A 12,324-nucleotide genomic window follows, 5' to 3' on the forward strand; every position below is an offset into this window, starting at 1 on the left:
GACGTAAGCAACATGCATGAAAGAGAGTGGTTCTTGGAGCAGCAAAACCAATTTACAATAGCCACCTAAAATATTTGTAATACACTGAACTGAATAAATAGTACGTGATTTAGTGGGAATAAAAGCATTGTAAACTGGTTTTTACGAGTCCAGCAATTAACAGCTAAATCATTACTTCTATACGAACACAAGCACAAACCTCATGTTATTGTTGACCATTTTTTCGATGAACAGTCCACCGGCTGGTCAATTTTGCTCCAGAGTAAGTGAAAATATGTTATAGTCTTCATTTTGGAATTTGAAATTTTTGACATTCTGGAGAAACTATACGTGTTCTTTATTATTATTTGATGCACCATTTTCAATTATAGTCAAATAGTAGGCTAAAGTCTAGTGTATTCATCCTGTGTAGGTGTGTGCAAAGCTTATGATCCATGAATGACTCGAAAGAGTATGGATATGGAATTATCAAATTATACAAATTATGCTTTATTTGATATTACAAAATCTAATATGTTCAGTAGTTAAAAAATATATAGAGATATTAGTAATAGGTGATAGGTCCTGATTGTATCCAATTGAACAACTACAGGTTTGCCAATTTTCATATTTCTTCCGCCGTCTATGGTAGATAGCACGATTCAGGTCATCCCAGTATATCAGATATAATATTAATTGTTTATTCTAGTTGATAATGATGAATTATATTTTAATATGTCAAGGAAATATATTTTTTAATGATTCAATAGTACATTTAGTAGTTATTGAGATTGAATATTTCGGTAATCAATATAATCTAAAAGGTTTAAAAACAATCTGGAAAAAGTGCGAAGCTGGAAAGGGAGAAAGCTATTTACTTTGCATGATGACGGACAAAGTATACCAAACAAATGTTAATCAGACTTTATAACTTGCTGACTTTATAACTTGAATCTCATTCTAGCAATATACTAAGAAAACCTTTTCGAGGAACTTACCTTTTGATGAGTTCCATGACTCCGTTGGGTGTGCAAGGCATGAAGCCTGAAAAGTCTCCAATCGCCACTCGTCCTTCATTCAAAGTGTTCAACCTGATGAGCAAACATTGAAATATATCTACAACTAATGACAAAGTGAATAAGAAACCTCGAAATAAAACACAGGCAATGATTATCAAAACATATATAGACACCACATAGCCTATCACTATAGATTATTCAGTCACAAAAAAGATTGATATTGCAGCGGTGTAAGGCAGGCCGACATTTTTCTTGAGGCTGAACCATCTATAGCAAAAATATATAGCAGAAACAAACTTCTGTCTTCAAATGAATAGATTAACTAATAATGAATAATATATAATGAATACCAATAATTGAAATTTCTTCATTACCACTTATAAAACCAAAGTAATGTAGACATTGTTAAGGTGCGTTTCAGTTTGTGCGTAAACATCCGCAGTCGATGACGACAGGTATTGTTGTCGAAAGACTTTCATATTGTCCAAATTTCATGTGTGCTAAAACTGATGATCCAATAACTTTTCGTTATTTGAGTTCATCATCCAAGAATCAAAATATTTCAACTTATTGCCATTTAACATTATAAACTTAACCTCCTCCATTGAAACGTCATTGAACATAATCTTTTAGGTTATTTAGACAAATTATTTTAATCTACTCAATCTGAGATCCCCACCCTGTCATGGTCGACGAAGGCATTTACGCACAAACGAAAACGTACCTTAGATAGTTAATTTCCATAAAATAAAGTTTGCTGATATTTCTGCAATATGGATATAATTCTTGAAGGGAATTGGCATAAAATATTCAAAGGGTTTTAAGAAATTTTAACAATATCCATAAAGTATCAACTGAAAATTCTCATGGGAAATGTCTGAAGATGAAGTATTATCGTTCGTTTCTGGAGATAAAATGATTCAAGTGAATCATTGTAGAATTTTATTTGAATACAATGATTCATTTATTGTACAATTTATTCAATTTAGATATGCTAGAGAAGCCATATAACGTTCAAACGAGGTATTAGATAATATGAGATCAGTGTATTGTTAAGAGTTCTATGTGTTGTTGATGTTCGAGAAGATTGAAGGAAATTCTTTATTTATCACTAGCAGGGCACCCGTGCTTCGCTTCGGGAATTGAAAGATAAGATTATTTTTGTGAACCATTAATCTAAATTCTACCAACATTGTTATAATCGTTTTTGAGATTAGGCCACAACTTGGCATGAAAACTATTGAGTCAAATCATTCGATTAATCATTGATGTATTGGAAGTGCTCTGTAGAATAGTAGTCCAATTGCAGCGAATTTTGTAGAATATTGGGAAAATGAACAACAGCTATTTGGCCGTTTTAATAAATGACCCCTTTCTTCCGCCCAAGTTAAATTTGTCCGAATTCCCTCATTCTTTGCAAACAGATTCCACAACGGACACTTCTGAAGTTTTGAAAATACCCTCCATATATCATACCGAATTAATATAATTTCATCGAAATTGTTTAAGCAGTTATCGCGATCGGATATACAAACAAAATTAAATTAGTCTTGATAGAATAGGATCACTTGATAAAAGCAACTCCCGTCATAAAAGTTTGTTTTATGAAAAATAAAAACTATCTCCCAGGAATAGCTCTGATTGAAGCAGCAGTGCCCAATCAATTTGTTCTCGATAAATGCATTTTGATTCGTTCTTCAACTTGGTGTCAACCTAATGAAGTCATCTCAACTTAATGTCAACCTGTCAAAATTATTAATTAAGTTGCCAGTCAACAACTGTTTCGAAGAGGTACTCTCTCTCTAGATTATAGATCTATAATAACATAATGATATGGACATTTCTATTATAATAAGGAGATTGGGAGAAGAGAATATACATGCTAAAAGACGAACTTTAAACCCTTAAAAACCACCCTTAGAGTTGAAATATCTCCAAAAGATTTCTTAGTGAGCACCTAGGACGTTTAAGGAAGCTATATTCCAAGTTTTGTTGCAATCCATCCAGTAGTTTTCCAGAAATCGTGATCAGTGAGTCAGTGAGATAAGAATTTTATAAGTATAGATTAATGAAGTTTGAACACTAATTCTGAAAAATCTAGAAGGAAAATTGAAATTTGGGCTTCCAGGTGCACGAGATTGATATTTTTAGAATCTATGTTCAAAATTTAGAGATCTAAATCATTCCCGGTTTTCCGGTATGCAATCCACAAGTTGACATGTTTTGATGCGAACAAACGAACAAACACAACCCTACTCTCTCTTATTATATAGATGGATATCCAAATTATCATGTTTAGGAAATAAATACTGAACTGAATAATCCCAGTGTGATTGTTTGACCAGTCTAGCAGTTAACAGCTGATATGAGTCATTACACAAGGTTAAGTGACAGAGAGAACTAGAAAGTCCTAACTCCGTCTAGTAAAGAACTTTTTCATTTCATTTCACACAAGCACAAACTTCATGTTATTGCTGACTCTCCTTATAAATAACACCAATTTTATTCTCTAAATTCAACCAGTTTGAATTGAATCTCACTGAACGTTTAATTTAATAGGAACTGACCCATCAATATCCTTCTCAGGCGAAACTGAATCGGTGACCAGATGTGAATCGATTTTATTGACGGTGTCCAGTGGCATTTGGACAATGATGCCGTGAATGTTCACATCATCATTCAGTTTCCTCAATTTCGTTAGCAACTGCAAAAACAATTTTTTTTTCAATATTTAACAATCAAACAATAATACTTGTTTTCTAGAGTGAAAAATACAGGTTTTTCTCCATGAGATAGTTTGATCCCCGTAAGTTTAAATACTTGACAGGTGTCAATCTTTTACAACGTAACCTAAAAAGTTTACAATTATCTCAGCTGACCGGCTTGCACTGCATACAAACATAATTTTTTCATAAATTGATCAAATTTCTGGTTGAGTTCTTGAATTTTGGCTCAATGACAACTCTACATCATGGTTTCTCATATGAGCTCCGACTTTCCACCCTATCCAATGTAATATTTTAAAATAGAGATTCTTCCCATGTAATTTAAAATGGAGTTACTTTTAGTCCCTAGGGAGTTTTTCAGTTTTTAGTATCGAGAGTGAAAAAGTGACACTTCTCTATTATGTTCGAGGGAGTAAAGTAAGTACTTTGGACAGTAGGTGGAAAAAATTACTATTTTCTATCTCAGGGGTATCTTGATAATCTGGGAGTAACAAAATGTAAGTAATATTATAAAAATGTAATTGATCGACCTTCTTCAGTTAATTAATTTATTTCGGTATTCTCCATTCTTAAATAAGGCATTTTTAAACTATCCTATCCGTCATAGCAGGAAACAAATTTTTTTATGAATTATTTTTTGAGGAATATATAATTTATTCAAACTATTATAATATTGAGAAACACGAATTATACATTATTACTTATTATGAATTATTATCAATGTATTCATCAAGGAACAGAAAAATGCAATGCATACCTCGAACATGGGTAAAAAATAGAATCTGAGGAATACGGTATCCATTATTTCATCAATATATTTTTCATTGAGTACGGTAAACATTACTTTATAAATTTATTCAGTTATTTTTCAAAGAATATATCGGTACCTATATCACTGTTCTATCTATGTTTAAATTGATTAGCAGAATATAATTAATTTACCTCTCGCTGAGTGATAGTACTAGGCAGTTTGACAAGGCTGGCTTGAATGCCTATTTCGGCGGCCGCCTTAATCTTGGTGTTGATGTAGACATTGGAGTCAGATCTGTCACCAACCTGAACTATGGCCATGGCTGGCTTAAAGTCAGGGAACTCATTTTTCAGTTCAGACACTTCACGGGCTAGGCCTTCACGAATCTCTCTGAAAACAGTACATATTAATCGAATTAAGCTTATTTATAAAATTTGAATAATTTTATCATTGAAGACAATTGGGGGAACCCACACAACACAGTTAAAATAATTAATGATGAAAGCCTGAAAATGTTAAGGATAATATGATCACATTGGATGCATGTACGTGCAAAGCAAATGCACGCGAGACCATGCATGACCACGCGTGCAGATGAGAAACACTAAGGCTCAACTCACACTTACGCGACTCAGGTCGAGGAGAGACTCGACTCTAGTCGAGAGCATGTGTTTCCAAATGGTGACAGTCAGACCAGTCGATGACACCCCCCTCCTCGGAAAAGTTTTAAATTTTGATAGGCTTAAAAACATTTTTTAGTACTCATTTCACAATAAACGAAAACTAGGTTTGAAAGGCAGTTGAATGATTGAGAGGCAGTTATCTAGTAGGATGATTTTAAAATGGATCTGTAATATAATTCTCTAATGGTTTTAGAATCTACTGTTGCTCAAACCTGGATTTGAGCAACAGTAGATTCTGAAACCATTACAGAATTATATCAGGCCTTTTCACTTATCACATTATTAGTAAACCATGGAGCAGAATCTCACAACAAAATACAATTTGTTTGTATCTGAGTAACAATTAAGTCTTGACTAAAATAAAATGAGAACTTGCTTTTTATTGAGCTTATACAATTTGTTGGAAGAATTTTTTGTTTAAAGTACCTATTTCTTCAACTTCTTGAGTGAAGGCGGTTGATCGTTCTTGTTCTTCTATTAAATTTTGTTCTTCTATAAAAATATTAAAATTTTGTGTAAACAGTAAACCTTTAATGTAACACTTTTTCATAAGCCTGTTATAAAGCATAGATCTGTTAAAAAAATGGAATATATGCTCTCAACTTAAATGTTACATTATACATAAGAATTATTTATTCAGAACAAGATTATATTATATGAAAGCCTTATTTATTCACAACCAGGTTCTTTCAGGTTAGTCACATAGTTCGTATAGTTAAATAAAAGATAAGAGATCGCTCATTTTCTGTAAATCGAGTGTAAACGCTACAGCAGCAGAGTTGATCGGGAAATGAAGTTGGCAAAAGCAGGTTGACCGTCTGTGGGAAATAGTGGCCAACCAAGTTGTTGGGCCGCTTTACACTGAACGCGTGCACTTGCTGGTGGCGCTCAGTGACAAAGCACAACGTGTTTCTCATCTGCACACGCTTGGTCATGCATGGTCTCGCGTGCTTTTGCACACAGACCTACGTGCATCCAATGTGATCATAAGCCGGTTAAATTTTATTAGTGATTAATCTCACGAGAATCAATCAGAGAAGGCTGCTTGGGACCTAGTAAAAAGTATTTCAGGACCAAGCAAGCAAATTTTGAAACCCAGAGCCAGGGCAAGCCCTGATGAATTTAATAATTTCCTGATACAGGCGGTGGAAAAAATTGTCAGTGCCCTACCAGAAATAGACAGATCACAGGTAGCTGCTGGCAGACTCTTTCAGCAATCTAGAGAGGGGACCACAGTAATGGAGGACTGGTACCCAGTAACACCAGAAGACATTATTCAAATGGTGAACCACTTCATAAATAAAAAGACTCAAGATATCTATGGTATGTCAGTGGACCTGTTGAAATCTATTATTGATGTCATTGCCTACCCTCTTAGTGTGGTGTTGAATGCATGCCTTAGCAAAGGTTATATCCTCACAGCCCTAAAACTGGCTAGAACAGTGCCAATCTTCAAGAAGGGTGATCCTACAGCCCTGAAAAGCTACTGGCCAAGATCTTAGAAGCCTTTATGAAAGTTCAACTAATGAACCACTTTGAGAGCAATAACCTATTTTCAAGAGTGCAGCATGGTTTCAGGCGCGGTAAATCAACAGTCACAGCTGTTTCCAAGCTGGTGGGTGACATCCTAGATTCTTTTTAAGAGGGGGACTCAGTATCACTGGCTCTGGCAGACCTAAGTAAGGCGTTTGAGTGTGTCCCGCATGATATTCTGCTGGAGAAACTTGCAGCGTATGGAGTTGTAGGTCGGGTCCTTGCCACACTGGGATCCTAACTGACAGACAGAAAGCAGATCCTTTCGCTGGAGGGAGCTAACTAAAGTCCTCTACAGGTTAATCATGGGTTGCCACAAGGATCAGTGATTGAACCCCTCCTTTTTCTGATTATGGTCAATGACCTTGGTTTGCTGGGAGGCATCCTACTGTTTGCTGACGACACCACAATCTTTGCCAGAGGGAGAACACCAGTGCTGGTGCAGAGGGCGGTTGCAGATATTTTTGGACTAGCCAAACAGTGGTTCACCAATAATAAACTGAGTCTAAATGAAGACAAGACATAAGAGACTACCTGCAGCCTCAGTACAAACCAGCTCATCAATCGCACTGAGGTCAAGCTACTGGGATTTACGCTGGATTCAAGACTCACCTGGGGTAGCCACACCAACAAGCTATTGTCTGAAGCTATCCAGGGTAATATTTCTACTCAGACGTCTAAAGCCTCTTACTTCTAGGAAGCATCTTGTTGAAGTGTACTTTGCCTTGGTCCACAGCCATATTATTTACGGACTGCAGATGTGGGGAGGACATGTGCCCGGATGAAATTATGTGCTTCTTCAACAGAAAAAGGCATTGAGAATTTTAGACTCAGCAGTATACCTTGATCACTGTCAGCCGATCTTCATCAGACTGGGTATCTATACGGTGTTCAACCAGGACATTCTGCTCTCCTTGCTACACATAAATAGTCATTATCACTCAATGACAAGAAGAGCCGATAAGCATTCGTATAATACCAGGGGGAAAGCTAAAATTGATGTACCCTTCTGCAGATTAAACAAGAAAAGAGACTGTTTCCCTGTACTGGCACAGAAGATCCTCAACGCGCTACCAGACATGGTGAGGGATCTGGATGACAGAAGTTTTGGTGGAAGGATTAGAGCCTGGCTGCGTGGGATGCCATTCTACTCTGTGGCTGAATACTTTGAGGCCGACAAGTCTTTAATTTAATTCAAGTGATTCAGAATCCGACCGACCATCTCGATCCGTTGTTAGGCCGGTTAAAGAGCTCGACCGACCGTCAGTGCTTATGAACCATCCTGACCGTACACATCGATGAATCAGTTTTACACATTCAGAGCTCAACCGACCGTCGGTGCGTATGCACCATCCTGACCATTGTAAGATTATAATTTTGAATAGTTATCACAATCATTGAATGGAAAGAATTTATAGGTCTCAAGCAAACAGCTGTATCGCTAGATGCGATGTCAACAAACTCGAGATTAGATAATAACGGGTATCCAGGCTACAGTTTTGAACAGCCAAACGAAAGGAAGATATTATTGCTATTTATTTAATAATATAAAATAATAAATTTTTGAGGTTAGGTTCTTTGATACTTACTGGTCGGCAACCTAAATAATTGGTCAAGCCGTATAAATTGAGAATTAGCCAGACACCTGTGGCAAATTTAGTTGCATACAAATAGCATTCGCTTAAGATGTGATCAGAGGGTTGGTAACAAGCATGGCATGTCAGTGTAAAAGAAAAAACGTTTTAAAAAATACAAAAATATTTATTATGTCATACGAGCATGGACAAAATGTATAAAATAAATAAAAATATTAAGGAAATGTGGTATATCCTACTCAGCGCATGAATACATTTGTAATTTTAGAATAAGCCAATCAAAATATACAAAAATATATAATAATAAAATAAAATAATAAAAAAATATATGTTAATTCAAAAATATACGTTATTTATTATATAAATGATAAGAATTTGTAAACTATACAGTACCCAGTTTATGTAACAGATAAAAAATGAATATTTAAAAACTATAATATTTGCTCTTTATGCGATAGCCTAGCAGATTGGCATGGACTATATTGAATCATGTTATTGCGTAGTAGTGAGGCTAGGGACAGCTCCAATCAGAGTGAATATTTAAATGATATGCAAATTCAAAAATATGGAAGTATGGTCGTGGAAAGAATAGGGGTAGATCTAAGCCCACTTGCTTGCCAGATCACCGGGAACAGCCACCAAATTATCCCACAAGATCCCTTTTTAAATAATTGTACGTTTTAAAAATCTAAGTTTGAATTTAAAAATTAATTTCATAAGACTCAGTGAGGTCGTAGTAAGACATGAGTCACTTAATTTGAATATCCCCATTGGAGAAGACGACATCAGCCCACCAGAAAGGCCTAGAACATCGAAAAGAATCTGGATCGCCATCATAATTTGTGAAAATCAACACGTGAGTTTAATTTAAAAGTTATTATGGGGGCCCTCAGTGCTTCAAATAAATCACGAATAAATAAAGCTAGCTCGACGAAGGGTTATTTAAATATTGAAATTAATATAAAAACTTGTCCAAGTCATTAAACGTAAAGGGAATATTATTATGAACAATCTATAAGATTTACATGTTTAAATACGCACAGAAGGAAAATATATAAATATATTATTTATTATAATTTTATGCTCACTCATTATATCTTTCTATCAGTAAATTATAAAGATTTTTAAGAAGCTCATGTTCATAAGATAAATTGATTTATCTGATTTCCACCAGAGGCCGAACCTAGCCCTGAGATATGCATATTAATATATTCTGAGATTTATAATTTATATTCAATTATTTATATTAATTTGGGAAGAAGATTTATAAATTTTATTCGACAAGCAACAGCAAGTCGATAACTGAGCTGTATAATTTAAAAGCATGTGATTGCTGATTAAAGAAGCATGTGGTAATATTTCGTGCTAAAAAGCAAAGTCAATCAGTAGTGAGCTATCTGTGATATTTTTCAATATATATTTGTTCTCCTATTATTTTTATACTTGTTGCTCTATATTTCATTTGCTCATTGATATTTTATGTAATTATATTTGTATCTTTATTTGAATGGTGTACCCTTTATTTATTATCCTATCTCCATGCATGACCAATCTTGTTATAGTCTATTTTATTACCAGTATTGAAATATTATTAAGATTACCAACCAACTATATTCTTCACCGAATAAGTTGGATAAATCAGTGATATACAGCATTGATTATCAAATCTTTGGAAATAATACGTTCCCGAGATTTATACAAATTATCCAGTACCGTACCAACACATCTGATTTGAAGAATCTCAAAGGTCATAGGTCATATTAAGTTGCAGCAACATAAATTAATAGAATTTATAAGGTATTCTGATAAAGAGTGTCGCCTTTGATTCCGCCCGGTATCATTTTTCATTGCTGGCCACTTTGGCGAATGGTGGTAGGTGGCATTGGTGGCGGTACCGCATCGTCTAGTACGATAATCAGAGCCCTTCTCTGTCTCTACTGCATCTATATTTGTGGAGTACACCAAATCAGTAACAAGAACTGTGAAATGTTAAAGCGGCCGATGTTTGCAGCCAGCGAAGGCAGAGAACTGTTTGAGCTCCTGGAAGAGCTGGTAAGAAATTGGTACTATTATTTTTCCAGGAATCACAAAAAGTATTATACATTATCCAAATCTTTGCTCTACCGACTGCGGCCAAGCAGGGCACACGTTATAGAGAAAATAACGTTACACCAAACATCAGTTTTTCTGACTCACAAAATGGACGCCTTTACAGATGTTTGATTGTAGCTTATTATCTTCGTAAAAGAAAGATTAAAAGACGTTGATATCAAGTTCACCCGATGGTCGCCCAAAGAGCATTTCAAAGGGAATTTAGTACCATTATATATATAATTGCTTGGGGTGAAGATACATTTTTCAACTACCTCAGAATCACCATCAGAAATTTTGATGAGTTATTTCGAGCTTGTATCACCATTGGGAATACTTGCAGTCACTTCAAGCTACGAATCAAATAAATGTAGATAATATTAATAATATAGGCTACTATTTTTTTCAATAAAAAAATTGGAAATGATTGAAGAAATGTATAGAAAAACTCTGAATTCAAATATGACACTATTAATTGAATTCATTCATTATGCTATTCAATTCAATATCAGCTGATTGTCGGGTAGAGGAGTCAGCACATTGGTTTTGTTGCGATCAGGCTACTGATCAGTACAGCTCTGAAAGATTCTATCAATTTGTTTATATATTTGTTTCAATAGCGCGTCAGTCGACCGATGGAACTGATGCGCACGAGTTCGACCGATGGTCTTCGTACGCTGTATAAAACGCATGGTACTGACCGTGCGCATGCGTGCCGTCAGTCCTGCTCTGTACGGATACATGGAATATCTATGGAGTATGGAAAAGACAAGCGCGACTGACGTACGCACTGACGGTCGAGCTCTGTAACCGGCCTTAAGCTTCAAAAACGTTAATGTTTGTGACAATTTTGTAAAAATTTTTATAATCAACGACGACCAAATTAGGTCTGAATATAAAGAGATGCCGTCCATCCAGGAAGCTGGTCAATGACGATGGACAGAAGTATGAAGGCCTTTTATAAAAGACGGCTTCCGTGATTGGTTCTCGTGAAATTAATCACAGTTAAATTTAACCGGTTTTTGTGCACCCGGCACTAAGACTTCAATCAATAATAGTGGGTACTAAAATAATTCAAATAAATTGAGATAACAACAAGGATGATATGATAATAGAACACGAGAACAACATACTATTTAGAAACAAGGCTTCAGCTTCAAGTTAAGATTCTATATAGGAGCAATAGAGATAAAGAACAAGATAGATAACAAAATGGCATTCTCATATGAATTTAAAAACTACTAAATCTTGAATGATACCGTAACTCAGTGGAATATGGAAAATAAAACGGTATATAACAGCATAATAATGGAGTTTAATTTATTACAATGGATAAAATGAAATAGATAACTCACTTGGCAACTGCTGTTCCAGATATTAGCTTAGCTTTTCCTTCTCCAGTTTCAACCATCTTTACAAATCCTGTAGTCTGCTGAAAGAATAAAACAAGTACGGTACTTACAATAAATTCTGAAAATTCTTTCCGTGAAAGAGGATTTGCAGATGTAGAATATTTTACGGTGAAAAATCTCAGACATTGAATCCTTTTCATAACAACTATTACCAGTAGTATTCGACATCAACTGAATCATATTAATAGAATCAGATTTATTTATAGACATAATAATTATATTTCTAGTAAACATGACGTTATCAAGCTACGTAGACTGATAGCTTGTAATTATTAGTTTGATATGGAAAAACAACAAATGAGAGTAGTATCAAATTCTCCATTGTTCATCAACGAATTGATGTCACAAAGTTAATCTTAATGCAATAACATACTAACATAGGCCTACCCTATTTTTTAAATGTTTACATCACTAGTTTTTTTCTTAATTGAATCAATGATAATTTTATGCATAGTAAATAATATCTATTTACAAGGCATTTTATTTTTTAAGGAATGAAACATTCATTTTCAACTTACCGAGCGAACTTTTCAGT

At 34.8% G+C, this 12,324-nt stretch overlaps 1 protein-coding gene across 2 annotated transcripts in view; it reads right to left on the reverse strand.

Annotated features, from left to right (window-relative positions):
- Window positions 1-12,003, reverse strand: part of LOC111052053 (C-1-tetrahydrofolate synthase, cytoplasmic) — a 61,068-nt gene extending 49,065 nt beyond the window's left edge. The window contains exons 1-5 of one of the 2 annotated variants that reach the window (XM_039425793.1): window positions 11,840-12,003; window positions 11,733-11,806; window positions 4,667-4,865; window positions 3,566-3,702; window positions 978-1,070 (exon numbers count right to left, since the gene is read on the reverse strand). In XM_039425793.1, the coding sequence (XP_039281727.1) occupies window positions 978-1,070; window positions 3,566-3,702; window positions 4,667-4,865; window positions 11,733-11,806; window positions 11,840-11,929 (593 nt within the window). In that variant the 5' untranslated portion in view covers window positions 11,930-12,003. Of the gene's footprint in view, window positions 1-977; window positions 1,071-3,565; window positions 3,703-4,666; window positions 4,866-11,732; window positions 11,810-11,839 lie in introns of both variants that reach the window. The other variant, XM_039425792.1, reaches the window with a different exon arrangement.
- Between the last annotated feature and the right edge of the window lie 321 nt (window positions 12,004-12,324).

This window comes from Nilaparvata lugens, chromosome 4 (genome assembly GCF_014356525.2).
Source record: "Nilaparvata lugens isolate BPH chromosome 4, ASM1435652v1, whole genome shotgun sequence".
Lineage (NCBI taxonomy): Eukaryota > Metazoa > Arthropoda > Insecta > Hemiptera > Delphacidae > Nilaparvata > Nilaparvata lugens.